The following is a 27,826-nucleotide window of genomic DNA, read 5'->3' on the forward strand; positions in this document are numbered from 1 at the left end:
CATATAGTTACTCATATAGCTACTGATCAACACATGCAGCAGTTTACAGAACAACAGACATAATGATGCACAAATTAAGACAGTTTAGTCACTAACCCATGCACTCAGTGAGACACATTTAATCACTCACTCATACAGTCAGTCATGCACCTACTAAATCCTTCATCCAGACACTTCTACATCTACTCATTCTTCAATATGTAAAACATATTTAAACTTTACAGAAACACACAGTCACTGGATGATGTCATCAGTGATGTCATTTGAGATGTCATCAGTGATGTCATCAGTGATGTCACTGACCATGTCATGAATGATGTAATATGTGACATCATCAGCAGTGGATTGCGGGTGCGCGATATATAGTTAGTGCAACTAACTATATATGGAATTTCAATGGTTTTGTGTGAGTAAAATAAGGTTTTGTAAATGCTAATTCCTAACTATATATGGTCTATAACCCATGTTTTTTTCAGTGAATATATATATATATAACATTTCTATGGCAAAATGAAACCCCTCATTTTGTTCCTTTTCAAATTAAATGTATTAAGTGTTACCACTTTATTCCAATCAAGATGACTTCAGGTGTGCCATACGTTTGTCATAAGTAAGACTGTTAGCGTTCTAGTTGTTCTTTAGAACACTCTGGGACATTCTGTCGTTGGGCTATAGTTGGGCTACATCTGGCTGATATTTGGGCTACATTTGGGCTCTTTTGTCTCTGATAGCCATCTTGGGAGACTGCATATCAGAATTTTTTTAATGAAATATAAGAGGATTTGAGAAGTCACTCAAAATGTGCCCTAATTTTTCTTTCTTCAGCACTAATCATAATTTCTATGGCAAAATGAACCCCCTCATTTTGTTCCTTTGCAAATTAAATGTTTTAAGTGTTAACACTTTATTCCAATCAAGATGACTTCAGATGTGCCATACTTTTGTCATAAGTAAGACTGTTAGCGCTCTAGTTGTTCTTTAGAACACTCTGGGACATTCTGTCACTGGGCTATAGTTGGGCTACATCTGGCTGATATTTGGGCTACATTTGTTTTTTTTGTCTCTGGTGGCCATCTTTGGGCTACATTGGGCTACATTTGGGCTCTAACATATATATAGCCCAATGTAGCCCAATATATATTTTTCAAAGTAAATTTTCGTAAAAACCACTGGAGCATATATCTTCAGACATAGCAAAGGCACATCGGGCTACCAGTCCCTACAATTTTGCCAAGTTTTGTGGAAATCCATTCAGCCGTTCGAGCTAAAAGTGAGTCCAACCGCCCTATGAAAAACTCAATGTTAAACACACGTTTTGGGACCCCCCTTTTTTCTCAGCCCCCGCTTGACGAACCCCCCCCCCCCAAACTTTCAGGGGATGCTCAGAAACAAAATGTGCCATTTTCCTGAAAATTTCAGCCAATTCTGTCCATCAACGCCAAAGTTATTCAACATAGAATTTTCATAAATCCCTATTCAAAAAAATCCTAACTATATATACCTACTGGCGACCGCCAGTAAGTAATATATAACATTTCTATGGCAAAATGAAACCCCTCATTTTGTTCCTTTTCAAATTAAATGTATTAAGTGTTACCACTTTATTCCAATCAAGATGACTTCAGGTTTGCCATACTTTTGTCATAAGTAAGACTGTTAGCGTTCTAGTTGTTCTTTAGAACACTCTGGGACATTCTGTCATTGGGCTATAGTTGGGCTACATCTGGCTGATATTTGGGCTACATTTGGGCTTTTTTGTCTTTGGTGGCCATCTTGGGAGACTGCATATCAGAATTTTTTTAATGAAATATAAGAGGATTTGAGAAGTCACTCAAAATGTGTCCTAATTTTTCTTTCTTCAGCACTAATCATAATTTCTATGGCAAAATGAACCCCCTCATTTTGTTCCTTTGCAAATTAAATGTTTTAAGTGTTAACACTTTATTCCAATCAAGATGACTTCAGGTGTGCCATACTTTTGCCATAAGTAAGACTGTTAGCGCTCTAGTTGTTCTTTAGAACACTCTGGGACATTCTGTCACTGGGCTATAGTTGGGCGCCATCTGGCTGATATTTGGGCTACATTTGGGTTTTTTTTGTCTCTGGTGGCCATCTTTGGGCTACATTGGGCTACATTGGGCTACATTTGGGCTCTAACATATATATAGCCCAATGTAGCCCAATATATATTTTTCAAAGTTAATTTTCGTAAAAACCACTGGAACATATATCTTGAGACATAGCAAAGGCACATCGGGCTACCAGTCCCTACAATTTTGCCAAGTTTTGTGGAAATCCATTCAGCCGTTCGAGCTAAAAGTGAGTCCAACCACCCTATGGAAAACTCAATGTTAAAAACACGTTTTGGGACCCCCCTTTGTTCTCGGCCCTGCTTGACGAAACCCCCCCAAACTTTCAGGGGACGCTCAGAAACAAAATGTGCCATTTTCCTGAAAATTTCAGCCAATTCCGTCCATCAACGCCAAAGTTATTCAACTTAGAATTTTCAGAAATCCCTATTCAAAAAAATCCTAACTATATATACCTACTGGCGACCGGCAGTAGGTGATATATATATATATATATATATATATATATATACACATATATATATATATATATATATACACATATATATATATATATACACATATATATGTATATATTTTAACTGCAGTGAGCTCAAAGCACATAGGATTGCTGTCTATGATCTAAAAACTAGATTCAAACCAGGGTCTGCACATACAGCTGCATAGAGAATGCAATTTCTAAGGCCTGTTCCAGAACTAGACAGCACATTTTGGTCAATCAAAGCAAAACTTGTAAACATACTAGGAGTGATTCACATTTCAGACTAGTGGCTACATACAGCAAACAGCAGGCCAAAATACGTTCCATCTTATACAAGTATTGGCAGCTCATAAAAAAAGGTGGGTAATGTGGCACCACGAAGACAAGGCTTCACATTTAGAAGAGCAATATCAATGAGGAAGGAATTGGTAAAAATAACAACCTTGAGAGCCAAAAATCAGAAAAACAAACATGGCTTAGCAGAAAAGCAGGGTTTATATGGGGTACAGAATGTAAGGCCTGTCATTAGGGTAATAAGCCTGTGCAACAACATCTTGTACCAAGCCATCAGAGGTACCTTCACATGTAAAACAGATTTTGCAGTATACTTATTGCAATGCCCATGTGGGCTATTCTATGTAGGCAGTACCACTCTGGCAGTCCACAAGAGAATAATTCAGCATTTGCGGGCCATAAAAAACCGAGCTAGATTATATCTGGTGGCCCACCATTTTGGAGATTCCCATGAGAGTCAAGCAACAGGTCTAACATACTATGTTGCGATACTATGGCCCGAAATTTTCAGGAAGGTAACGGAGAAAAGCAATTGAGAATACTTGAGCCTCGATATATTATTGAATTAGACACCTCTCCCCAGGAGGACTTAATGTAGAGGAGGACCTATATACACACCTCTAACTGGCAAAAAAATAGATAATTATTGGAGATGTACCTCGCTCGTAGCCCTTTGGTTACATTAAAATGAAAGTTTTTTTTTTAATGTACATAGTAAATCAAATATGATAAGGTTTTAATTCACACTAGGGGTATATGGCCACATTTGGTTCTGTAATTTATGAGCTTAATTGATTCACACAGTTTGTAGAATGTTACTTTTAATATCTGCAACAAAATTGTTGATAAAGGAATAAAAAGGCCGACTTTGGCTTAATTATATGTAACTGTGGCCTTAACAGTTGCTCATGTTATGGACAGTGTTGTGTGACAAATAGGGAGTAAGAATTACCTTAAGAATGATTTGTATTTCCTCCTCTATATGTTGTATATAGGCTGTGTACAACAGAAACCTAGGTAACTGGAAGTCAGCCAATATACAATAGGGGTAAGATGGCATTTGTGGCTGTTTGATATTTATGATTAGGACTGACTCCCAATAGTTTCCATTCATATAAATTATGTTTTGACAATTTTAATTTATATACAGTTTATATACTTTTTTCCCAATTTTCCATGCAATTTTAAAGCCTTGTGCAATCAGTCAGATGGGGTGTAGAATGAATGGGTTTATAATAATTTTGAGATACATGCCCCTAAGAGGAATTAAACAAATCATATTAGATGATTGTTTAGGCATCATTTTTAGGTAATAACTGTCGGCTAACCAAGGTTAATTTGAATTGACCATATAATTGAGTTTCTGCCGTCATTTCTATGTCAGTTAATTAATTGCATTAAGTAGTAATTGAATGACAAACTGGGTAATCACAATTTCATAATTATGTAACACATAATTGAAGTTATGGTTTTTTTAAATAGTGAATTGCCAGTGTGAGAGATAAAAGACATGCACAACATAGTGTATGATTCGTTGGAAGCCATTAGAAATAGTAGTCTGTCTTCACTTGTGGTCAATGTACGCCATACACGGAAGTAATGAAAAATGTTTTCGATGAACAAGGTTGTGTTCAGCCAAAACCCGTTTGGTGGTAGCTAATCAACAATAAAATAAGATAACCCACACACTGCTTCATCTTCCTGCGTGAAGGAATTGGTGAGAGGGAATTGGGACAAAAATATATATACATATATATATCAATAGATTCCGACATGAGAGCACCTCTCCCTCACGGATCGTGGGCCCGGTACTGAAGTGTGTCAGGCACTTCTATAAATCCATCAAAGCTTACGCACTGCTACTGCGACGCAATACAGGCCACACCAGCACTTCTCTTCAGGTTGCATTTTATTTAAAAATGAGCATTTCAGGCATAACGCGTTTCGAGTCCCATGACTCTTTGTCAAATGCCAGTTACTTCTGCACCAGTGGGCTCGTAACAGATTTAAAAAACGTAGCTTCATAAACCCTGAAAAGAGACCAAGTCCAAATTCTTCCAGCTTTAAAGGGACCGTTCAATCACCACTCTTCAATGTTTAAGCAGTTACATTTCACCACAACTGCAAGGGTAAGTACCAATAGTATCCTTGATTTAAAGTAAATCCCAAATAGTTCGTTTTTTAAAGGGTTCCCCTTGCTGTAATGTCTCAGCAGAGGACTAATGTGAAAATATAGCAGTTGGAAGATAAATTGTTATATTTGATGGGCAAGTGGTTGTATTTGATTCTCATTTTAAGGGAAGGGTGACACTTGCAGTACTTTCCTTGTGAATATGTAACTGTTATTTTTAAAACTGAAGTTTCATGAACATTTCAAGGTTAACAAAAGTCCTCAAGATTCTACTTTTATTTTGACAGTTCTTGCACAGTGTAAGATATCTAAAGTTTGCAAATAGACCTGGTTCCGAAAATGTTGGAATTTTGCTCCTGAAAGGTTACACTTTTTAGTAAAGCACTTTAACACAAAAATCCCACAGAACTCACATAATGCTGTCAGTAATATTTTATTGACTCCTCCACTCTCTAAAAGTTGAGCATGTGAAACGAGAACTAAGTTGAAATTTCTGCATGTATAAATATGAGACAAAAGATCTTCACCTACACCCCTCATTAAACAGAGTATGTATCCTTCAATTTCTGACCATTTTCTTCTTAGTCTCTTTTGTATCTGTATCCTCTTTAAAAGGTGTTTTGTCTGGGATCAATTAACATTTTCATGTTTTTTACTGACCGTCTGTCATCTAAGTGATGGGCAGACAGGGAACCATCCAGCAGTTGAACATTTCTTCTCATCACCCGTCCATTCAAATGTATTTCCTCATTGGGAATATGAGTAATATGAATTCCTTCTCAAACAAAAGGAGAAAAAGGTAAAGCAAGTAAAGACCACTTACTTTGTTTCCCAGATATGGAGCTGGTGCCCTCCAGAAGTAGAGGGGCTGCAGGACCACACGAGCATCTGGATTTCGGATACTAATTTGCTGTGGTCCGTCAAAAGTATCCTTCCTTGGTACAACACTCATAACACCTTTCAGATCAGTGAGATACCATTCGTTCATGTCTATAACCTGCAAGTTGAAGACATTGGTACATTCAGTAGTGCTGAATTAATCAAAGAGAAAAGAAACAAGGATCAAGAGAACAGATACACATTTCTGAAATGTCCATTGATACGCCAACCTTTTTTTATGATACTGCATTTGCTTCAGTTTTATCTCTATGGCACCCTATTGAACAATATATTTCTTTGTTGTCTACAATGACCTGTGGGATTGGGGGCATTGGTTGAATCCACACGGTACCGTATTTAGCAGTTTTAAGGCACACGTTATTTCCAAAGACATATCATGCACTATAAATTAAAGATGCTTATACAATATTTTTAGTACAAAATTGAAGACTTAGGTCGGGAAGAACAATAAAATATAGGTAAGTTCAACGGTCACCAGTCAGAAATAATAAAGAACTTGTGACCTCACCCAGCTTTTTGTAGGTCGCCACTTTACCGTAGGTGCAGCAGAGGTTTCCAAATCCATGCTGCCCACAGTCCAACACATTTTTACAGCTACGTGTCTTTTTGGTGGACATTTTGCAGGCATACAGCCAGATTCATCAAAGTAAAATCGGCTTGCAAAGGGCCAGATTCTGAGAATCTGGCCCTTTGCAAGCACTATTTTTGCATTTGGGATTCATCATCCCAAATGCAAAAATCGCAATTCTAGAAATCGCTAAATTGCGATTAATTGCATTTAAGTAATCTCAATTTGAGATTCCTTAGATGCAATTCATGAACCATTTTAAAATTGCGAATTCGCAATCTGGGGCCGCTATTTACTGTGAAGTCTAACTACGTGGTAAATAGCAAAAACTTTGAAAATGCACTAAAGTGCATTTTTCAAAGTTTCATGTTGCGCACACACATGTCCTAAGAGCATGTGTGTGCTCAACATATGTGCACACATCGATTTCAGGGGTGCAACAGGGTGTCCTTTGGACACCCCTGCACCCTTATAATCGCAATCTCAATTTGCGAATCGCTAATTGCGATTAGCAAATTGAGATGGTCTTCCCATTCATTTCTATGGGCCTCTAGGCCCATAGGAATGAATGGGGAGATATTTCTTAATTGCGACTTGCAATTTGAGAGTCGCAATTAAGGAATTAATAGAAATCGCTATTTCTTAAATGATTTCTTGATGAATAGCATTTTGCTATTCCTTAATAGCGAATCAGTATTTTTCGCTATTAAGGGATCGCAAAATATGTTCTTGATGAATCTGGGGGATAGTGGCTTGCAGGTCCATGGCAATGCTGCCTCAGGCGAAACAATTGCAACAGCAAGTCCTCAAAGTCATGGCAGCATAGCGCGCCTGCTGTTACTTATGTAATTTGCGAAGAATAGGACTTCTGAAGCAGGGGTTTATCTTCAGAAATAACACTACTAAAGCCCCCATGTACGGGGACTTTTTTTGTTTAAGTATCTAAGGAACATTATTGGACTTTTTTGTCTTTGACCATCTCAGTTGATATGGCAGATGCAGATCGAATGAACACTTGCTAAAAGTAGCCTTTCCCATTAGTCCACTATTGCAGTTTCCAAAATGCCACATTCAGCAGTCGCTTTGCTTTAACAACACAACATATTTCTACTTCTAAATGAGGTCCTATTACCACCTTTCTCTCATTCAATCTCTTCATTGTTTTAATGAAAAATTGTCTTTATAAAGTTAGGGGATTTTAAAATAAACACATCTATACTGACACTTGCAAAATAATATTTTGACTCGAATCAGTAAGTCAAGGGGCATAAGCATATTTGAACTCTCCCTTACTGTGTTGTAGGTAAGACGTGAGTTGATACAATTGTCTGACACCCCAGAGCAGAAGCACTTCTCACATCCAGAGGGATTGTCTTGTTGCAAGTTGAAGAATCCATATTTACAGCGGTCACAGGTTTCTCCTTCAACATTTTCCTGTAAAAATGAGACTGGCTGTTAGCATAGCTTTTTCAAGTACTTTCCAAAACGTTGTTTCTTAATACACAAGGGTCAACACTTTCCACCACTTCTAGTAGACCATGTATGTGCACCTTAGCCCTGGTCCTAGAACAAAAACATGGCAACCTTCCAAATGTATGGCACAGATACCTAAATCCATATTTGGTTTTGGAGGTCCCATGATGGCTGGACAAAGTTACAGAATAATTACAGCATATTTGTCATTCGACACAAGAAAGCTGTTTCCTCCCGAGTCTTTTGTGCAACAGCCTATTGCATTCTGGGCATAGTCTTGATTGGCTTGCATTGAACTAATAAAACTAATAAACCTCACAGCAATTATCTGTAGGATAACTATGAAAGGCCGACTTTTGCAGAATATCAAGCAAGCGTTGTGGGAGGGCACATCTAGAGTCTGTTTTGCTGCTGCCACAACTGCCATAAAGTCCTTGAGTGTGGAGGTGCAGGGTTATTTGAAGGCCGTCACAGCAAGAGTAGAAACAGGACTGCAAGTCCCATAATTCTCAGGCGGTAGTCATTTTGGACGAGTCTCCTCTATAAAAGCAGCCCCACCCACGATCAGCTGCTCTCATTTCTGAGGAACTGGTGGTGGTGGCTGGAGGCAGGTGAGTCAGTGGTTCCGACATTGTTCGTGACATTTGGCACAGCTACCGGTTTGATTCTGATTATGGGGTAAGTGAACACCTGCACCCTTATCCCGGATTCAGAATATCAATCCAACTATTTTCAAGTTGGTGACTTTGTTTAGGGGAAACCTTTTTTTTGTTTTGGTGAAAATTTTAAAAAGTAATCTTCTGGGAAAGAGTTTGTGAGCACTAGACCTGCCCAGGAGCCTCCCCTTGGAAAGGGCTCACCTTGGTAAAAAGTCATTGAGCCTAAAGAAGCGGGGGGCCTATTACCAACAAGTAGCGATATATATCGCTAAATAGGCTTAGCGACGATTTTTTTATCGCTGAGCATCGCCGGAATTTATCGCTGAGATAACGTGCTATTAGCAACGTTTATCTCCAAAGCGATACATTTTCCGCCGATAGAGGCGAAATGTGTGAATATCGCTGAGAATACAGCGATATTCACGCGACAAAATGCTCTTAGCCATGTTATCCACCTCCCATTGGATAATATGGCTAAGAACTGGTCTGCGCAGGTGTTAGTATTTGGAGATATTCGCGCTTAGCGCAAATATTTCCATCGCTACGCCTGCCTTGCTAATAGGCGATAGCGATGTTAGCCACTGTTTTCAGTCGCTAACAGTTTGGATACAGCCACTTTGCATGTCATTAGCGATAAATATCGCTAATATGCAAAGCGGGCCCCAAACCGCTCTCTATCACCTAAAAGCAGTCGCTAACTGCTGTTAGCGACAGCTTGCTGATAGGACAATAGAATTATCGCCGCTTAGCGACCGAAAACGGCCGCTAAAGCGGCGAAAATTCCCTATCGCCACCCTTGATAATATGCCCCCGGGTCTTCCACTAAGTTGCAAAGGAAACAATGTTAGCTAAAGAATCCTGATTTTTGTTTTAAAACTAGAATACCTGTAAAAACCTGATAAACTAATAGACAACGAAAAGGGAAATATGGTGAACAGCTGATTGCGATTTGCATTTACATTTACATAAAAAGTGCAAAATAAAACAGCTCATTGCAATTTGCATTAACATTTGCGATAAAAGAGAAGATATTTGTCTGCTTGTTTGAAGGTCTCAATGATCTTTAAGGAGAACCTGGGAAAGAACCAACAGCCTGATTCATCAATCATATTTGCGCTCGCAAAGGGCCAGATTCTGAGAATCTGGCCCTTTGCGAGTGCAATTTTTGCATTTGGGATTCATCATCCCAAAAGCAAAATTCGCTATTTAGAAACTCGCAAATTTGCGAGGAATAGCATTTAAGGAATCTCTATTAGAGATTCCTTAAATGCTATTCTTGAAACATTTTAAAATTGTGAATTCGCAATTTTCGGCCGCTATTTACCGCGAGGTCAAACCTCGTGGTAAATAGCGAAAACTTAGAAAAATGCTTTTAAAAGCATTTTTCTAAGTTGCATGTTACACACACACATGTCCTTTGGACTTGTGTGTGTGCAACACCTGTTGAAATGTGCATTTAAGGGGTGCTACAGGGTGTCCTTTGGACACCCCTGGCACCCTTCAAATCGCTATCTTATTTGCGATTAGCAAATTGCTAATCGCAAATAAGGAATACTCCCCATTCATTCCTATGGGCCTTTTGGCCCATAGGAATGAATGGGGAGTTATTCCTTATTTGCGATTAGCAATTTGCTAATCGCAAATAAGGAATCTGTAGGAATCGCATTTAATTTTGTGATTCCTACATGAATCCCGTTTTGCGAGTCTGTAATAGCGATTCCTTATGAATCGCTATTTCAGACTCGCAAAACGGGTCTTTCATGAATCTGGCCGTAAGATTCAATGGTGCTATATATTTATATGGCTTTATTGAATGAGGGTTTGACCAAGCTATATGAGTTCCGGAAACTCTACCAGGCACTCTTTGAACAAATATTGTGGTATGCTCGCCTTTTCTTAGAAAACACTACGTTTCCCCTCCAAAAAAATAAATAGCATGGCTATGTTATAGCTATGTCCAACCGTTATTTTTATATGCCTACAGTAATATGGAAGGAGTAAAGACAAAACTTTAACTAGCACCTCTTGAAAGAGTTTGAGAAGTAACCAGGTAATGAAAAGGGAATATGGTTAGACTTCAGATGGGAAATGACAGGCATAGGAAGTTCCGCCCAGTACTAGTAACATTGTGCAATTCTTCTCTGTCAGATGTCCATTCTTGCAGCACCCTTCACCGACCCCTTCCTTCGCCTGGGCACTCCAAGGTTCTGTGCTATTAAGGCTGTTAGAATTTGTGGTGCCAATAGGTGGACCGTATCGAACATCCATTTGCTTACCCCGAGGATCAACTGCAATGTGACAGAGGTGGTCACCCTAGGAAGAAATCAACTATTCACGTATGCTATAAAGGGGAATTCCCAAAACAATTATGAAAAGAAAGCAAAAAGGTCAATATTGGGCTAGGCTGTGCAGGAATCTTTAGAAGCATGGCCACCATGTACAGTCAGTCATAAAAGCACTTCACTGCCTGCTGGTGGGAACTAGAATTATGTTCTCTAAGAGCCCACAGAGCACATCTGGAGGTCGTGGAAAATATTGCCCCCACCTCCATCCCAGGCCGAAATCTCTTGACAGTTATATTGCACAATATTCCTTAAACTTGCTTTAGTTTTAGGCATTAACACCTTGATATTCCTGGGAGTTCACGGTGCAAAGGCTTGAAATGTCATGAATTTGATTTTGATTCTGATGGTTGAACCCAAGCACCGACTCTTAAAAAAACTCTTTAAAAACGGAGTTGTTCAGGCCCCTCTTGCACAGGTATACGTTATGTGATGATGAGAAGGAAATGCCAGACAGGGGCCAGGCCTCGAATATTTTGAGCACCTACTAATCTCTCAACATTTAATTCTAAGTACACATGTACATTCCTTTCATGTACCATTGAGACAAAACAAACATTCTTTAAAAAATCACAATAAATGCATGCAAACTATATGAAACTGTTGTGTTTTACCTTTTAAATTCCGCTGAACACCCAGACACTAGATCTACGTGGTCAAAACTGAGGCACAGGAGGGGCAGATTTATGTCGGACTTGCGCCGCCGTTGCGTCACGCAACTGCGGCGTAAACGTAGCGCATCCCTGCGACCCATTTACAACGTGACGCATCTAGGCAGATGCGTCACGTTATAAAGCCCTGCGCCACATGTGGGCGTTCCGGCGCAGGGTGGGTGTTCTGGGGCAGGTGCGCCTCGCAAAAGTGGCTGAGTAAAATCTACAAGATTTCACTCAGTCACTTTTAGGCCAATGCTGCGTCAAAACCCTGCGCCTGCTTGAAGCAGGCGTAAGGCTTGACGCAGCATTGGACAGATAGGGCACCCTCGAGCCTTGCTGGAGCTGCGTCGCGCTTGCGACGCAACTCCAGCAATGCGCCACCTTTACGGCACAGATGCGTCACGCATCTGTGCCGTTTTTGCCCCAAGGTGCGCCGCATTGTAAATGCGGCGCACCATGGGTGGCGGAGCTGCGGCGCACAATAACTGGCGCATCCCTGGGGATGCGCCAGTTATTGTAAATCTGCCCCTGATGGTCCAGCGGATCGTAAAGTCATTCTTTCAGGTAGTCACACCAATTTTGCCAATTTAGATGTAGAGCTACAATAACAACAAAGTTCTATGCATAGTGCGAAATATGATTGTTTATTCTCTCATTTTAATGAGTCGAAGTAAGTCTGGGGAAACGTTATTGATATTCTGGTTGATGGACGACCTCATGACTCACAGACGTTATTTCTTCCGGATAATCTGTTTCTTGCCACCACAGTGACAAGCTAAGATCCCTGATCTTCACCACAGTAAAGATGTGAGACTTTCCTGTTTTCACGATGAAAAACTAGGCCCTGTATACAAGGGATAATGTTTTAAATCTATTTCCGTGTTAATTGAAATACAGGCACTATGGCTGAAGCACACTTTAATAATGCGCTTGTTTATGCACTTAAGAGGCACCGTTTGGCACAATGATGCTGTTTCTTCCAGATATAGAGTTTCCTGTCACCTATATTGAGAAGCTCAGGTTGCTGCCTGTCACAGCACCAATGGCTTTGTAACAGTGTATATAGTGCTTCCCTGAGGAATAGAGCTAAGACAGGGGACAGCGTCGCTGCTAGCCAGACTGCAAGTCACCTACTACAAACTGTCTACAGCCTCTCACTTCTTTGGCTCATGACCCCTGCTGCTATTTTCACTTTTACGCATTCTGTTGAAATGGTGATGACAGATAAAAGGCCAAGAAGAACAAATCCCAGACTCAAACCTTGCAGAAGCAGGGCTCGATGCACGGGTCATCGTTCATGCTTCCAGTCGCACTGCAGATACAGGGCACACAGTCAGGGTAATCCTTGTATCCTAAGGCACACCGGTCACATCTTTCTCCCGCATATCCGGGTTTGCAGTGACAGAAGCCAGCTTGCATGCCTAAAGAGGGAAAAAAACAATTATCAATTCAGCTATGAAAATTAATATAACATTTTGTATACACCTTAATTGCTCATTTTAAATGTACTTTAAATGACAGTCATTTGAACTTTGGTCTTGGAATATACAGCCCCGGGTGACTTCAATTGCATATGGGCTTCTTTCCTGGTCAGTTCAGTGGTAGGAAGTGGCAACTGCAAACCCAGAAAGACTTGTGGTCCACAACAATAACAAACAAGAATAAAGACGAGGTACCAATGGCTCAATGGTTAGAGCGGCAGACCTTGATGTAGAGGTCAAGCCTGGCACCAGGGTTCAATTCTTGGGCTCAAAATTCCACGGACCTGATAATTCTCGCCTTGGTGCCTATTCTAATCATGGAGTCCCACTCTGCAACTCTGTACAATAGCTTGCTTAATCTCCACAACGGCCCTCAGGCCCTCACAACGCTAAGGATGCCTGACCTTCACCCTGGGGGTGCCCAGGAGTGGACGCCTCACAGGGAAAGCCAGGATGGGTTTCACAGCGGTATTCGTACAAGCGCCTTGAGACCCTTGCGGGTGAGTAGTGCGCTATACAAGTATCAATTTTCATTTACCATCTGTACCTGCAGGTGTGTTTTTGAATTCTCTTGCTGTGCACTAGCACAGCCTTTTCTCAATCTCCCACCTCTATTGGTGTTGCATGTGCCTCGCAGACTCCAGGTACACACACCCTTAAGCAGTGGCGGCTCATTACATTTGAAAGTGATTCAGCGTAAAAGTTGGGGATGATTTTTTTGTAATTAGTGAGCGAGCTTGACTGACAAAATAACAGTCCATTGGATTCTCCTTTAAGAAATGTGGGCTGGTGGGTGCAGGCAGGGCCCCAGTGCACTGTTTTCTGGGGACCAACCCTTACTTTTCATTATTAGAATTTGACTCAGAACAAAAAGGAGAATGGCGGAAAAGAAGGCGGAAGAGAAAAATTTAAAACTGTAACAAATGGTGAAAGCAGGGATGAAAGAGAAATTGCAAGGGTGACAAATTAGGCAGAGAGTGTATGCTAGAGAAGGACAGAGGAATGAGTGCAACCAAGAATAGAAAGAGATGGTATTAGGCAATACCTACATTTGAATATGCCAGCCACGGCCTTCTCAGGCAGTCCTTGGACTCCAGCACCCTTTCCTTCCTGGATACTCTGTTATCCAGAGTGAAGAGGACCACAGACAAGCATGCCTATCATTACTACAGGACAACAGACACTACACCATCCTTTGCACTGCCCCACCAGCCGAATACAAAAGAAAATCACCAAGTTCGTTGAGGAAGCTAGTGAAAAAGGCTGGAAAATCAAAAAAGAATTCCCGATCACTAATGAACCAAGGATCCCAGGATTCTACACCATCCTGAAAATCCATAAAGGAAGGACACCACCACCGGGAAGACTATTAGTATCCGGAATTGGTTCCATTTTAGAACCATTATTCCAATACATGGATTGCTTTTAAGACCATTAGTAACAGAGGCCAAATCCCATGTCAAAGATCCTACACACCTCTTGACTATCCTGCAAGAAATAGATTATGACGTCACGAGTGAAACATTGATCTGCCTTGATTTCGAAGCATTTACAGAAAGAGAGTCTACGAGTCATTGATGGCCTCCTACATGAACAAGATTGGAGATGGAAAGCCCCTGTTAATTGGATCATGGAGCTAGCTAGACTCGCAATGACACAGAACTTTTTCTGTTTCGAGAACCAGATCTTCCTCCTAGGCCACGGGAATTTGATGGGCAGCACTTTTGCACACAGCATAGCCTGTTTATACATGAGCTGGGTTGAAGATCAAAACATCCGGACAAATAATACCTTCAGAGACCAAATACGCCTTTGGAGAAGATATATCAATGACGTCTTGGTAATCTGGCGCAATAGCAACACCACGAGCGAATCCTTCAACAGATGGCTTAATGAAAGAAATCCATAATTATGCTTCACTATGACCTGCAACAGCAGACAGGTGTTGTTCCTTGATGTGAACATCACTGCAGAAAGTGGGAGACTGTACACCCCACTCTATACAAACCAACAGACTGTAATAGTCTGTTACATTTTAGCAGTGCACACCTAAGGGCACAGAGGGAAAACTGACCTACAGGCCATTTCCTACACATCAGACATAATTGCTCAAAGATAGGTGATTTCAAAAGGGAGGCAGACAACCTCACACAAAAACTACAGGAGTGTGCATACGCGGACACCACCATTTGCAAAGTGAAAAAACGTTTAACCAACATAACTTTGCAACTTTATCATTATAATATGGTAACTACATTGACCATAATCCCGTGGGTTGGAAGGTTCTGACTGTTTGACTAATGTTTGACTTGTATATACAGCCTACTTATAGAGAATGACCTCATATTAGCTAGGTTTGCATTCTGAATTTACATTGCCCATAATCTTCCTGGTAGGAAGGTCTCATCGACGCCCGTGGAAAAGCGTGACATTAAGCAAGGTCTACGCACTAGAGCTTCTAATTTACACCATGTGTTGGCTTGCACGTGTTCCGCGTTAGCTGCAAGTACCAGGGACAGAGATTGCAGCCCCATTGTCTGAAGACATTTCTAAGCAACCAGTTGACACAGGCGTGATCAACTGGACTAGCGATACAGCGTATCAGCAACTTACGCGTAGGTGCGGCAGGGCTCCACCTCTCGCCATTCCCAATCAAAGAGCCTGCATGTCTCAGCACAAATATTTAAGCAGGGAATCAGAGCTCACCCGCTCACTTCAAGCAGGGGAGCTGAGCTGAAAATAGGTTCGGAGACGGGATGGGACCATAGACGAAGTAAGTCAGGGGGAATTTTGCCGACACCAGGCACCCGCTGCATGCATTTGGATTACGAAGAATGCCTCTGTGCTGATAACAAAAAAAATTGATTTCCTAACAAGCTCTGGCATTTCTTCTTTCTCCATCCCTGAATGTAGAGTGACTACAAGGCCTCCCTCTCATTCCCCCATGGGAGCATCTGCCCCATTCAAATTGGGTGAGTGGTTCTATCACCCCATGTACTATATTGTAAATATACATTTTGTTAAAAAATACCTCCACGAGATTGACTTTCTGATGGTGTGTATGTGAGTAGACCTCGCTTGAGACTTGGGTGAATGAGTTAGTGTGTCTGGACACACGCGTGTATTACTCACTTATCTTGGATTATCACTGCACTGCAATGATTTAAATATACAACAGTAAGTGTGTGTATGAGTACATTTAAACACTAGGATCACCAAACAGGGTCCAATCCTAGGTATACCGGCCTTGATGAGATCAATCACAGAAGGCACTATTCTGCTCGGGGACTGCACTGAGATGAGTCACTGCAATGGTACGCTTAACCTGGCTTTACAGCAAATCTACAGCATGTACAGTTGTACCATTTTTCTTTACAGGTAATTCCCAAATAAGCTGCAGCAAGTATATGCTTTTTTATAATTCCTCAAATGCAACTTGCATGCGCATGTCAATCACATCTTCGGGGGAGTTACTTCAACGCTACCAATCCTGACAAAAACCCAGGACCTTGCACAGGCCGATATGACAGGGCTGAAATATGTTGGTGCCTTAGGGTCATAGGATCATCACATCCTTATAGCCCTATATGTATATTGTTTTAACCTTCCCTGTCACCTCACTAATAAAGGATATCTTTGGGTGGGTGAGGAATTTTACCTTTAAAGTTATGGTTGCAAAAACGCCAATCTCGGCGAGGACGGAGGCCACGCCCCCGGAAGGCCACGCCCCCCCTGTCGCGTACTTAAGCGCTGAAAACGAGCGCCTAAGCCTGACAATTGCGCACTCCTGAGGCGGAAGCCGGGAGTTTTTTTAACATTTGCTTATTACTTTCACTTGTGTCACCTGTTTAAACTTGTACTTTTAAAAGATACTTTCACCTCGCGCTAGCTAAGCGCCAGGGCACCTACCTGCATCAAACCTTTGCGAGCAGCGGATCTAGCGCTGTCTCCTAGGTAAACAAAGCTGAGCAAAAACGCTAATCTCGTCGAGGACGGAGGCCACGCCCCCCGGAAGGCCACGCCCCCCTGTCGCGTACTTAAGCGCTGAAACACGAGCGCCTAAGCCTGACAATTGCGCACTCCTGAGGCGGAAGCTGGGAGTTTTTTTAACATTTGCTTATTACTTTCACTTGTGTCACCTGTTTAAACTTGTACTTTTAAAAGATACTTTCACCTCGCGCTAGCTAAGCGCCAGGGCACCTACCTGCATCAAACCTTTGCGAGCAGCGGATCTAGCGCTGTCTCCTAGGTAAACAAAGCTGAGCAAAAACGCCAATCTTGGCGAGGACGGAGGCCACGCCCCCGGAAGGCCACGCCCCCTCTATCCCCTACATCATGTGCTGTCACCGGAAGCGCAGCGGGAGCGCCGTTTGCGCGCCGAAGGCACGCCTAAGGCAAGCCTGTCTGCGCCCGTCATCGCCACGACATCGCCAGTCGCCAGTCCCCCTGGTCCAACCAGGCCCCACATGCTCATACGGTATGACCGTGAGAAACTCCTTGCCATGAATCTTAGCCAAAGATGTCCCGAGGCTACTGGCAACCTGGGCCACTCGCAACTCCATTGCAACCGCTGCCATTTTTCCACTGACATTCCTTCTCGCGTCTGGGAAAACCGTGGTAGAACTACAAGCCCGCCCCTGACGATACTCCAGCTTAAGGTCAGATCCCTCTATAAACATCATCTAGAGGTAAACTCGCTCTTATTGGACGAAAATCCTGACATCCTCTTTCTCTGCGAAACATGGCTACGAGACGGAGTATCCACCATCCCTAACCTGACGCTCCCAGATGAGTTTCACCTGGCCACCATAAACCGCGATACCCGAGGCGGTGGCATAGCAGTAATTTATAAAAAACACCTCATCTGCTCTTTTACTAAAGAAACTCTCCCTGACTGCGAATGCGCCCAATTTAAAATTAGCATTAGCCCTCAGTTCACGATGTCGGGTCTATACATTTACCGCCCACCAGGCCCTGCCTCCAGGTTCATTGACGCCCTTCTCGAGACGTCTACGGCACTCATTACCAAATCCGCCAACTTCACGATTTTGGGCGACCTTAACCTGCACTTTGATCTATCTAACGACCACACAATTGCTAATCTCCTCACAGACCTTTCGGCTCTGCAGCTCAACTCCCTCATCCATGTTCCTACCCACATAGCCGGCCATACCCTAGATCCGGTTTTCACCAATATCCAAGAGGCTGCCACTGAGATCCCCACCCGATGGGATGGACGGACCATTACCTCATCAAACTAACGGTCCCAGCCCCAGGACGACAGTATACTACTGAATCCAACCGTCGCTTAAAAAGTCCCTGGCACAAACTCTCCACCCCCACTCTTCATGAAAGATTAGGAGGATTCCACTGCGAAGACAATCAGGATATAGATACGACCTATACGGCTTTTACCACCTGGATCACAGATGGGCTTGACTCACTTATCCCAGCTAAACTCACCAAGGGACGACTCACACCCTCTAATCCCTGGTATGATGAAACCCTTAAAGCCATGCGTAAGGACTGTAAGAGAGCCGAGCGCCAATGGAGGAAAAACTTTGACGGTCAGGATAGAGCTAACTACTTATCCAAGCTCAAAACCTATCACAAAGCCATCAGTACTACCCGCGCAGCTTTCTATGCTGAGAAAATCAGCTCCAACCCGAACCCATCCAAAGTGATCTTTAAACTTGTCAAAGAATTACAAAACCCTAGGTCACCCTCTCCCAAAATTTCATCCAACGAACATTGCGAGCAACTGGCCACATACTTTGTGGAGAAAGTTCAAAACATCTACGCAACTTTTCTGCAGAATCCTCCTTACTCTGAGGATGGCAAGAACCCAGCCTTCACCAGCACTCCTCTCACCCAAATCCCTGTCATCACGGCTACTGAGCTGATTAAACTTTGCAAAAAAGTGAAATCTGGCTCTCCGGCGGACCCCATGAGCCCTTCTCACTTTCTGGACTCAATTGACTTCTTCCTACCCCCCATGATGGATATTCTCAATCTTTCCTTCACTTCTGCTTCCGTACCCATAGCTTGGAAGCATGCGTGGGTTTCCCCTATAATCAAAAAACCCACCCTGGACCCATCAAAGCCGGAAAACTTCCGGCCAATATCCCTCCTTCCCTGGATATCTAAAATAGCAGAAGCCCATGTCAATGGCATTCTCTCTAAACATGTGGACCTAAATGGAATCCTGGACCCATCCCAAAATGGCTTTAGAGCGGGTCACAGTACCGAAACTGCCCTATTGGCCACGACCGAACATCTCCGGACGATTTTAGACTCCGGTCAAAGTGCTGCGCTGGTCCTTTTAGATCTCAGCGCAGCCTTTGACACGGTATCTCATGACATCCTTCTGAAGCGTCTGGAGATGGCCGGTGTGTCTGGCCTCGCGCTCGCCTGGTTCCACTCCTTTCTTAAGAACAGATCCTTTAAGGTATCAGCCCCACATTTCTCTCTAAGTCCCATCCTATAGCACAAGGAGTCCCCCAGGGTTCAGCGTTGAGCCCCTCCCTCTTCAACCTGTATGTCCAGCCGCTTGCGGATGTGGCTAAAAAGTGGGGGCTCACGCTGGTGTCGTACGCCGACGACACCCAGCTGGTCGTCACCCTCACGGAAAGCCCGTCCACCGCGGCATCCAATTTCAGAGAGGGCATGGCAGCAGTGGCACAATGGATGACGGATAACTACCTCCAACTTAATGCCGGAAAAACCGAGGTGCTCCTCCTTGGCAGAAACACCAGCCTATGGAACGAGCACTGGTGGCCGTCATCCCTTGGCACCACCCCACTCCCCAAAAACTGTGTAAAAAATCTGGGAGTTTGGATGGATGCCAACCTCAGCTTCCAATCACACACTAAAAAGGTGGCAGCCACCTGTATAGGTCTCCTAAGAAACCTCAGGCCTATACTCGGATTCTTTGATCCTAAGGTTCGACAGTTAATTGTCCAAGCAACCATCTTGTCACGCCTTGACTATGCGAATGTCCTCCTCCTGGGAGCAAACAAAGCAGAAACGGCTAGGTTCCAACGAATCCAGAATGCGGCAGCTAGAACACTAGTCGGCCTCCCACGCAGATGCTCAGCCAGAGCCACCATCCGCAAACTCCACTGGCTGCCTGTGGAACACCGAGTCAAATTTAAAGCTCTCATCACGATCTTTAAAATTGCCAAACAGGGAAACCCCCCTTTGCTACGAAACCTGGCCTGCCCCTATGTCCCAGGGCGTGAACTACGCTCCTCCAACCAACTTCTTTTGAAAGTACCCAGAACAAAGCGCTACCGTACTGGAGGCCGCTCCTTTGGCGTTCTCGGTCCCAAACTTTGGAACGATCTTCCTCTCAGCATACGCTCCATAGACTCTCTCTCTGTCTTTCGCAAGGCAATCAAGACCCTTCTCTTCCCTACCATCTAGCGTTTCTCTCCACTTCCTCCCTCCCCCGCTCAGTAAGGTGTGTGTCTGTCTCTCAGCGCCGGGACGCCCCTTTGCTGGGGTAGCTGTTGCGCTTCACCAAACATAGAATAGAATAGAATAGTTGAGCCCACCCTCTCCTTTAGGAGCTAGTTTGAACCTGATGATGAAGCATGCCACTATTAGAGTGGGTGAGGGTTGTATAAAGAAAAAGGTCTGTTTCCCTTTCCACCCAAAATAATGGGTGTGCTGCCACCTGGCGTTCCATCGATTCCACATCTCTGCTGTTTCTGAAGGAGCAACTCCTGCTCCCAAGGGGGTACTCTTGTGTTATTGAGCATATTACTGGGAGGACTTATCCCTTCACCCTCGCTGTCGAGGACCTCTCAACCCTCCTAGGGTTCTCCCCCCGGACACCTAAACTTGTGTTGGAAGCCTATACTTCACCTTCAGGAAAGCTTTGCTAATTATAGGAGCTCCCAGGTAATTATCCCGAATATTACCACACCCCATCTGAACTAGGGTGCCTTCTACATACCTAGTCCAGGGAAGACTAGCTGACCCTGCAATATCCAAAACCCCCTTCAGCATTTCACATTAAGATATGAGCTTTGGTGTAGACCAAATGCGTTTCCAGTGGAGGATGGGCCTGATTCCAACCACCTCCGAAACTGGCCTAAAACCCATGTACAACTTGAGGGGGAGCAAGGCATGCTTGTCGGCAATCCCTTCAGCTGTCTTAGGAAGCTTTTCTCCACAGCTAGAATTTTTTCCATATGCTTTCAGGTTGGGATGGTTAAGTGATTAGTCCAGAATCCCAGGATGCTGAGCTGAGGCCAAGATTCAAACCAAGTTCCCCAGTCCAAAGGTTGGCAGCTCTAGCTCAACATAGACCTACAAGTAATAGCAACTCGTATTATTATCTTATTCACCTGCATCCTGTTGGTTTACAGCACCTTTAAGGCACTCACCTACCACTGTATATTGCTTTAACAATTGCTACAATTGTACTATATCAGAGTGGGCAACACTCAAAGACAGATAGGTATTGTGTCTTAAACTGAAGGATCTTCAAAATAGCTTTATAAGTGCACTAGCAGCCCATCCGCATGTTGTCCGGGTATGAATTGCTGCCGGCCAGTAGTATATTGTTTTGTAGGATTTCGTTTTGATAGCATTTCTTATCTGTGACAGGCCTGTGAAACGCTCCGATTCACAGTGCACTGCTGATGCACTTAAGAGTGTGCGTTCAGTAGTGTGTGAACTTGAGTTTTCCTACTTTATTTTTCCTTGCAATATTATATAGCGCGAACTCGACAACATGGCATGAGCACAATTTACATTACAGAAGAACACATTCATTTGTGGTAGGCACGGGGAGACAAAGCGATTTGCCTGGAATCACAGGATGTTGAGCTGATGCTTTGATTCGAACGTAGCTCCCCAGCTCTAAAATTCGCAATTCTAGAACTTGTGGTGGAAGGTGTGTCTAAAAGTGTATGTCGGTGCTGGCCATCAATGAAAGAGACCTGTGCATTTTTCAAATGGGTGTTGAAAAAATATGAGTATGTTGCTGGAGATGTGGGCCGCCGTGCCACCAATGTACTTACCGGGGGAGGGTATACACCCATTATTCCGCAACTTTCTTTCCTCATACCATCACTCCACATACTTTCATTACGAAAGTACCATGACTTCGCAAAGCCATTATAACGCATGGCATTACATTTTATATGCTTTTACCACGAATACATTTACAACGAAATTCGTGTAAATGCTTGAATGGTAAAAGCATGTTATTTTTTAAATGTTTGGATAAGGTAAGTATGGGTATAGGGGTATATGTTTTGGGGTACTGAGGTATATGTTTTGGGGTGTGTGATGCGGCATCGTCTCATGACCCAGCCGAGCCTCCTCCGTTCAGGCGTTCTACTTATCATGAATCCGGACCCGAGGCGTCCCTAGATACAGACATGACAACCTACACCCCACCCCTCTGTCCTTTCTTGCAGGATCCAATCAAGAACAACCTCCCTCAGGAAACACACCCTCGTGACCCCGGAAGTCCCTCCTCCTCTTCAGCCCCGGACACTGGAAAAGGCGGAAGCGGAGACCGAAGCAGCGTCGGAGCAGCGATCTTGTGGCAGGAGACTCAGACCGGAGTGGAAGCGGAACCGGAGACGGAAGAAGCCGAAGACGTGTGGAGCGAGGACTGGTGGAGTCCACTGGAGGAAGCTGGAGAGCGGACGAAACTCACCAGGAGAGTTGCGGCGGAGCGTGTGAGTACCCCAGAACAACCTCCATAGCACACTAGGCGCTCTGTATATAGACCTCTTTAGTATCACCAGGCCTGGCCCAACACTGTAATCATTCTGTATAGCACTTTACCACTTGTATAGCACCGTAGAGATAGTCCAGCCCTCACTGACCCATCACGAGACACCCTTCTTCTCTCTATACCCTGTCCCTTCCGTTCCTACCGCCTACCCTACCTTCCCCTCCCTCACGGTCGCTCTTAATCCCCTCACTTGACCCGGGTATTGGTTGCGGTTCACGTGTGTTATAGTCTGGTCGGACTAACGGCTCCTTTGTTTTCTCTCTCCCCTATACCTCCGAGGACCAACCCAGCTGCGGACCTCCCCGAAGCCCCGGCAACCTCTGAGCGACCCAGGAAGAAGCCGCGTCACAACCCTCTGGAGCCTTGTTGTTTTGTTGTTTCCCCAGTGACATTTGATTTGGCAACCACTGGCATTGGAATAAAGTATCGGTCATTGCCCACTGTATTCGGCTTCCTTGCCTGATTTTCCGGCCCGCTGTCACCCCACGAGGACAGGGTGTTTGGGTATTTTAAGGGTTCCGATATAGTTTTGGGTTTAGGGGTACAGGGGTAGTTTTAGGGTTTAGGGATAGTATGGGTTTTGGGGTACAGGGGTATTTTTAGGGTTCAGGGCTAGGTTTTGGTTTTGGGGTATAGGGGTATTTTTAGGGTTCAGGGCTAGGTTTGGGTTTTGGGGTACAGGGGTATTTTAAGGGTTCAGGGCTAAGTTTGGGTTTTGGGGTACAGGGGTATTTTTAAGGTTCAGGGCTAGGTTTGGGTTTTGGGGTACAGGGGTATTTTAGTGTTCAGGGGTAGGTTTGGGTTTTGGGGTACAGGGGTTTTTTAGGGTTCAGGGGTAGGCTTGGGTTTTGGTTACCGGGTTATTTTTAGGGTTCAGGGCTAGGTTTGGGTTTTGGGGTACAGGGGTATTTTTAGGGTTCAGAGTTAGGTTTGGGTTTTGAGGTACAGGGGTATTTATAGGGTTCCGGGCTAGGTCTGGGTTTTGGGGGACAGGGGTATTTTTAGGGTTTAGGGATAGGTTTGGGTTTTGGGGTACAGGGTATATTTATAGGGTTAAGATGGGTTAGTGTTTTAAGGGTGTTGGGGTATTTTAAGGAGAAAGGGTGGGTTATGATTATGGGGTGCAGGGGTGCAGGGGTATTTAAAGGGAGCAGGGTGGATTAGTTTTTAGGGTGTAAAGGGTAATAAAATAAAATAATAAATACAAATAATATAAATAGTGCCATTTAAAAGAATAAATGTTTTAATTACATTAAAAAAATGTGTGTGTGTGTATATATATATATATATATATATATATATATATATATATATATATATATATACAAACATATATTTGATGTTATAATAATGTACTTTTACAATGTATATGATTTTACCACACATGCATTTGAGTTATAATGGCATGCGTGATAAAGTCATATGCGTTGTAAAAGTTTTAGAAATGATGTCTTTGCGGAGTAATAGTCCTGCGTTATAAAAATTGCGGACTGATGGTATCCGGGATGTTGGTTTGCGGAATATCATCACATATTCCCGGGGAAGGGATAGTCCCTTTCTTGCTATTTACGTGGAGGAGGGCCTTGTGTCCGGATGTGCGTTGCACAAGGCCAGAAGTGGAAAATCTCCAGTGTGCGCTTCAGGCGTCACCGGAAGTTAAGGCGAGATTACATTTCCTGCACAATGGCCCCTGTTTGCGCTCCTTCTGGCCCTTGGGAATAGCGCCATCCCTGACCTTCATACAGTAAAGCAGGTGCACATCACTTGGAGCACGGGGCAAGCACACCTGGAGCTGGAATGTACAGAACCTGGGAAGAAAAAACAATGAAATATTGGGCACAATGCTCGCTTTTTTTTCCGTAATCCCGCGCCCCGCCCACGCCCCCAGCACATGCCCACAGCACACGATATGAGACCTGACATGAAGGGCGGAATGTACCACACGCCCCCAGTGTTTGTCACGCCCCCATCACACGCCCACAGCACAACGCAGACACGCCCACAAGGGACTACTTTTCTGGCCCGGTTCTTTTACCTTTTAAATGTATATGTTGGGCATCTGGATAGCATATGTCCTTCTGCTGCAACTGCCCTTTCCAACGCTGTATTGGGTGTTGTGATTGGTGCTGTGGTTCCTGAGATTGCCCGCCTCAAAGGTTTGGGCTCTCTCTTTATTATATTACTAGCGGCCCGTCCCGACGTTGTCCGGGTAAAAAAAAGGCCAGGCAGCAATGGTTTCAGTATCATTGTACATTCGTCCCACATGATAAGAGACACATTTTGAAGCAGTGTCCCCAAAGGTCCGTTTTTCCGAATAGAGCATGTTGAATCCCTTTCAAGGGAAACTGGTAGAGGCCATTCAAAGGTAGAAGGTGCTGTGTTCCCAGCTGTTAGCAAAGTGGCAGCTATTCCAGATGAAGCAACAGCTAGAGCTAAATTCCCAGAAGATCGAACTTTGGCAAGTATGAGGTTGATTAGGTAAGTCTTTCCTGTGCCACTGGGGGCGTCTATGAACAATAGTTTGCCTTGCTTCTTTTCAACACTATCAACTATGGTGTTGTAGGCAAGTTGTTGATCGGGAACTCAGTTAGGCAAGTGTTGAGCAAGGTAGTTATTTAGCTTGGGAATATTGTGTGCGGTAGCGATATTGTGGTATCCAGTTAGGTTAGTTCGGACCGCTGGCGGCAGGCTGAAATCTTGTAAGGACTTCTCGCTTAATAGATACAGTGAGTCTTCAATTTCTATAAGTCCTTGGTTTATGATTTCATTATTGATAGCAGCCCGTGCCGAGGTTGTCCGGGTATGAATTGCTGCAGGCCAGTAGTATATTGTTTTGTAGGATTTCGTTTTGATAGCATTTCTTATCTGTGACAGGCCTGTGAAACGTTCCGATTCACAGTGCACTGCTGATGCACTTAAGAGTGCACGTTCAGTAGTGTGTGAACTGGAGTTTCCCTACTTTATATTTCTTTGCAATATTATATAGCGCAAACTCGACAACATGGCATGAGCACAATTTACATTACAGAAGAACACATTCATTTGTGGTAGGCACGGGGAGACAAAGCGATTTGCCTGGAATCACAGGATGTTGAGCTGATGCCGAGATTCGAACGTAGCTCCCCAGCTCTAAAGTTCGCAATTCTAGAACTTGTGGCGGGAGGTGTGTCTAAAAGTGTATGTTGGTGCTGGCCATCAATGAGAGAGACCTGTGCATTTTTCAAATGGGTGGTGAAAAAATATGAGAATGTTGCTGGAGACGTGGGCCGCCGTGCCACCAATGTACTTACCGGGGGAGGGTAAACACCGATTATTTCGCAACTTTCTTTCCGCATACCATCACTCGGCATACTTTCATTACAAAAGTACCATGACTCCGCAATGCCATTATAACGCATGGCTTTACATTTTATATGCTTTTACTACGCATACATTTACATCGAAATTCGTTGTAAATGCATGAATGGTAAAAGCGTGTTTTTTTTTTAATGTTTGGATAAGGTAAGTATGGGTATAGGGGTTTATGTTTTGGGGTACTGAGGTGTATGTTTTGGGATGTTTGGGTATTTTAAGGGTTCAGATATAGTTTTGGGTTATGGGGTACACGGGTAGTTTTAGGGTTTAGGGATAGGTATGGGTTTTGGGGTACAGGGGTATTTTTAGGGTTCAGGGCTCGGGTTGGGTTTTGGGGTATAGGGGTATTTTTAGGGTTCAGGGGTAGGTTTGGGTTTTGGGGTACAGGGGTATTTTAAGGGTTCAGGGCTAGGTTTGGGTTTTGGGGTACAGGGGTATTTTTAGGGTTCAGGGCTAGGTTTGGGTTTTGGGGTACAGGGGTATTTTGAGGGTTCAGGGCTAGCTTTGGGTTTTGGGGTACAGGGGTATTTTTAGGGTTCAGGGCTAGGTTTGGGTTTTGGGGTACAGAGGTATTTTAGGGTTCAGGGGTAGGTTTGGGTTTTGGGGTACAGGGGTATTTTTAGGGTTCAGGGCTAGGTTTGGGTTTTGGGGTACAGGGGTATTTTTAGGGTTCAGGGGTAGGTTTGGGTTTTGGTGTACAGGGGTATTTTAAGGGTTCAGGGCTAGGTGTGTGTTTTGGGGTACAGGGGTATTTTAGGGTTCAGGGGTAGGTTTGGGTTTTGGGGTACAGTGGTATTTTTAGGGTTCTGGGCTAGGTTTGGGTTTTGGAGTACAGGGGTATTTTTGGGGTTCAGGGGTAGGTTTGGGTTTTGGGGTTCAGGCGTATTTTAAGGGTTCAGGGGTAGGTTTGGGTTTTGAGGTACTGGGGTATTTATAGGGTTCAGGGCTAGGTTTGGGTTTTGGGGTATAGGGGTATTTTTAGGGTTTAGGGATAGGTTTGGGTTTGGGGGTACAGGGTATATTTATAGGGTTAAGATGGGTTAGTGTTTAAGGGTGTTGGGGTATTTTAAGGAGTAAGGGTGGGTTATGATCATGGGGTGCAGGGGTATTTAAAGGGAGCAGTGTGGGATTAGCACACAATATGAGACATGGCATGAAGGGTGGAACGTACCACACGCCCCCAGTGTTTGTCACGCCCCCAGCACACGCCCACAGCACAACGCAGACACGCCCACAAGGGACTACTTTGCTGGCACGGTTCTTTTACCCTTTAAATGTATATGCTGGGCGTCTGTATAGCCTATGTCCTTCTGCTGCAACTGCCCTTTCCAACGCTGTATTGGGTGTTGTGATTGGTGCTGTGGTTCCTGAGATTACCCGCCTCAAAGGTTTGGGCTCTCTCTTTATATTATTAGTATGGATTATAGATTATAGATATAGATAATAAATAAAAGCTTTGTTCAGCCAGAATACACCATAAAAGACATATAACAAATTAAGACAGTAAAATAACGGCCAAGGAATAAAAACGATTCCAAAGATTAAATAAGCAAACACCTCTGGCCTATTTTACATCTCGGGAATCTATAAAGCCGGATATCAAATTAAAAACATATAAACATCTTAATGGATACATC

The 27,826-nt window shown here is 43.6% G+C and overlaps 1 protein-coding gene across 7 annotated transcripts in view; it reads right to left on the reverse strand.

Annotated features, from left to right (window-relative positions):
- LAMA2 (laminin subunit alpha 2) overlaps positions 1-27,826 on the reverse strand; it is a 3,858,378-nt gene that overhangs the window by 2,623,003 nt on the left and 1,207,549 nt on the right. For all 7 annotated transcript variants that reach the window (XM_086927001.1, XM_086926997.1, XM_086927002.1 and 4 more), the window contains exons 10-12: positions 12,855-13,015; positions 7,758-7,898; positions 5,820-5,993 (exon numbers count right to left, since the gene is read on the reverse strand). In XM_086927001.1, coding sequence (XP_086783127.1) covers positions 5,820-5,993; positions 7,758-7,898; positions 12,855-13,015 — 476 coding nt within the window. The remainder of the gene's footprint in view (positions 1-5,819; positions 5,994-7,757; positions 7,899-12,854; positions 13,016-27,826) is intronic.

This window comes from Lissotriton vulgaris, chromosome 6, assembly GCF_964263255.1.
Source record: "Lissotriton vulgaris chromosome 6, aLisVul1.2, whole genome shotgun sequence".
NCBI lineage: Eukaryota > Metazoa > Chordata > Amphibia > Caudata > Salamandridae > Lissotriton > Lissotriton vulgaris.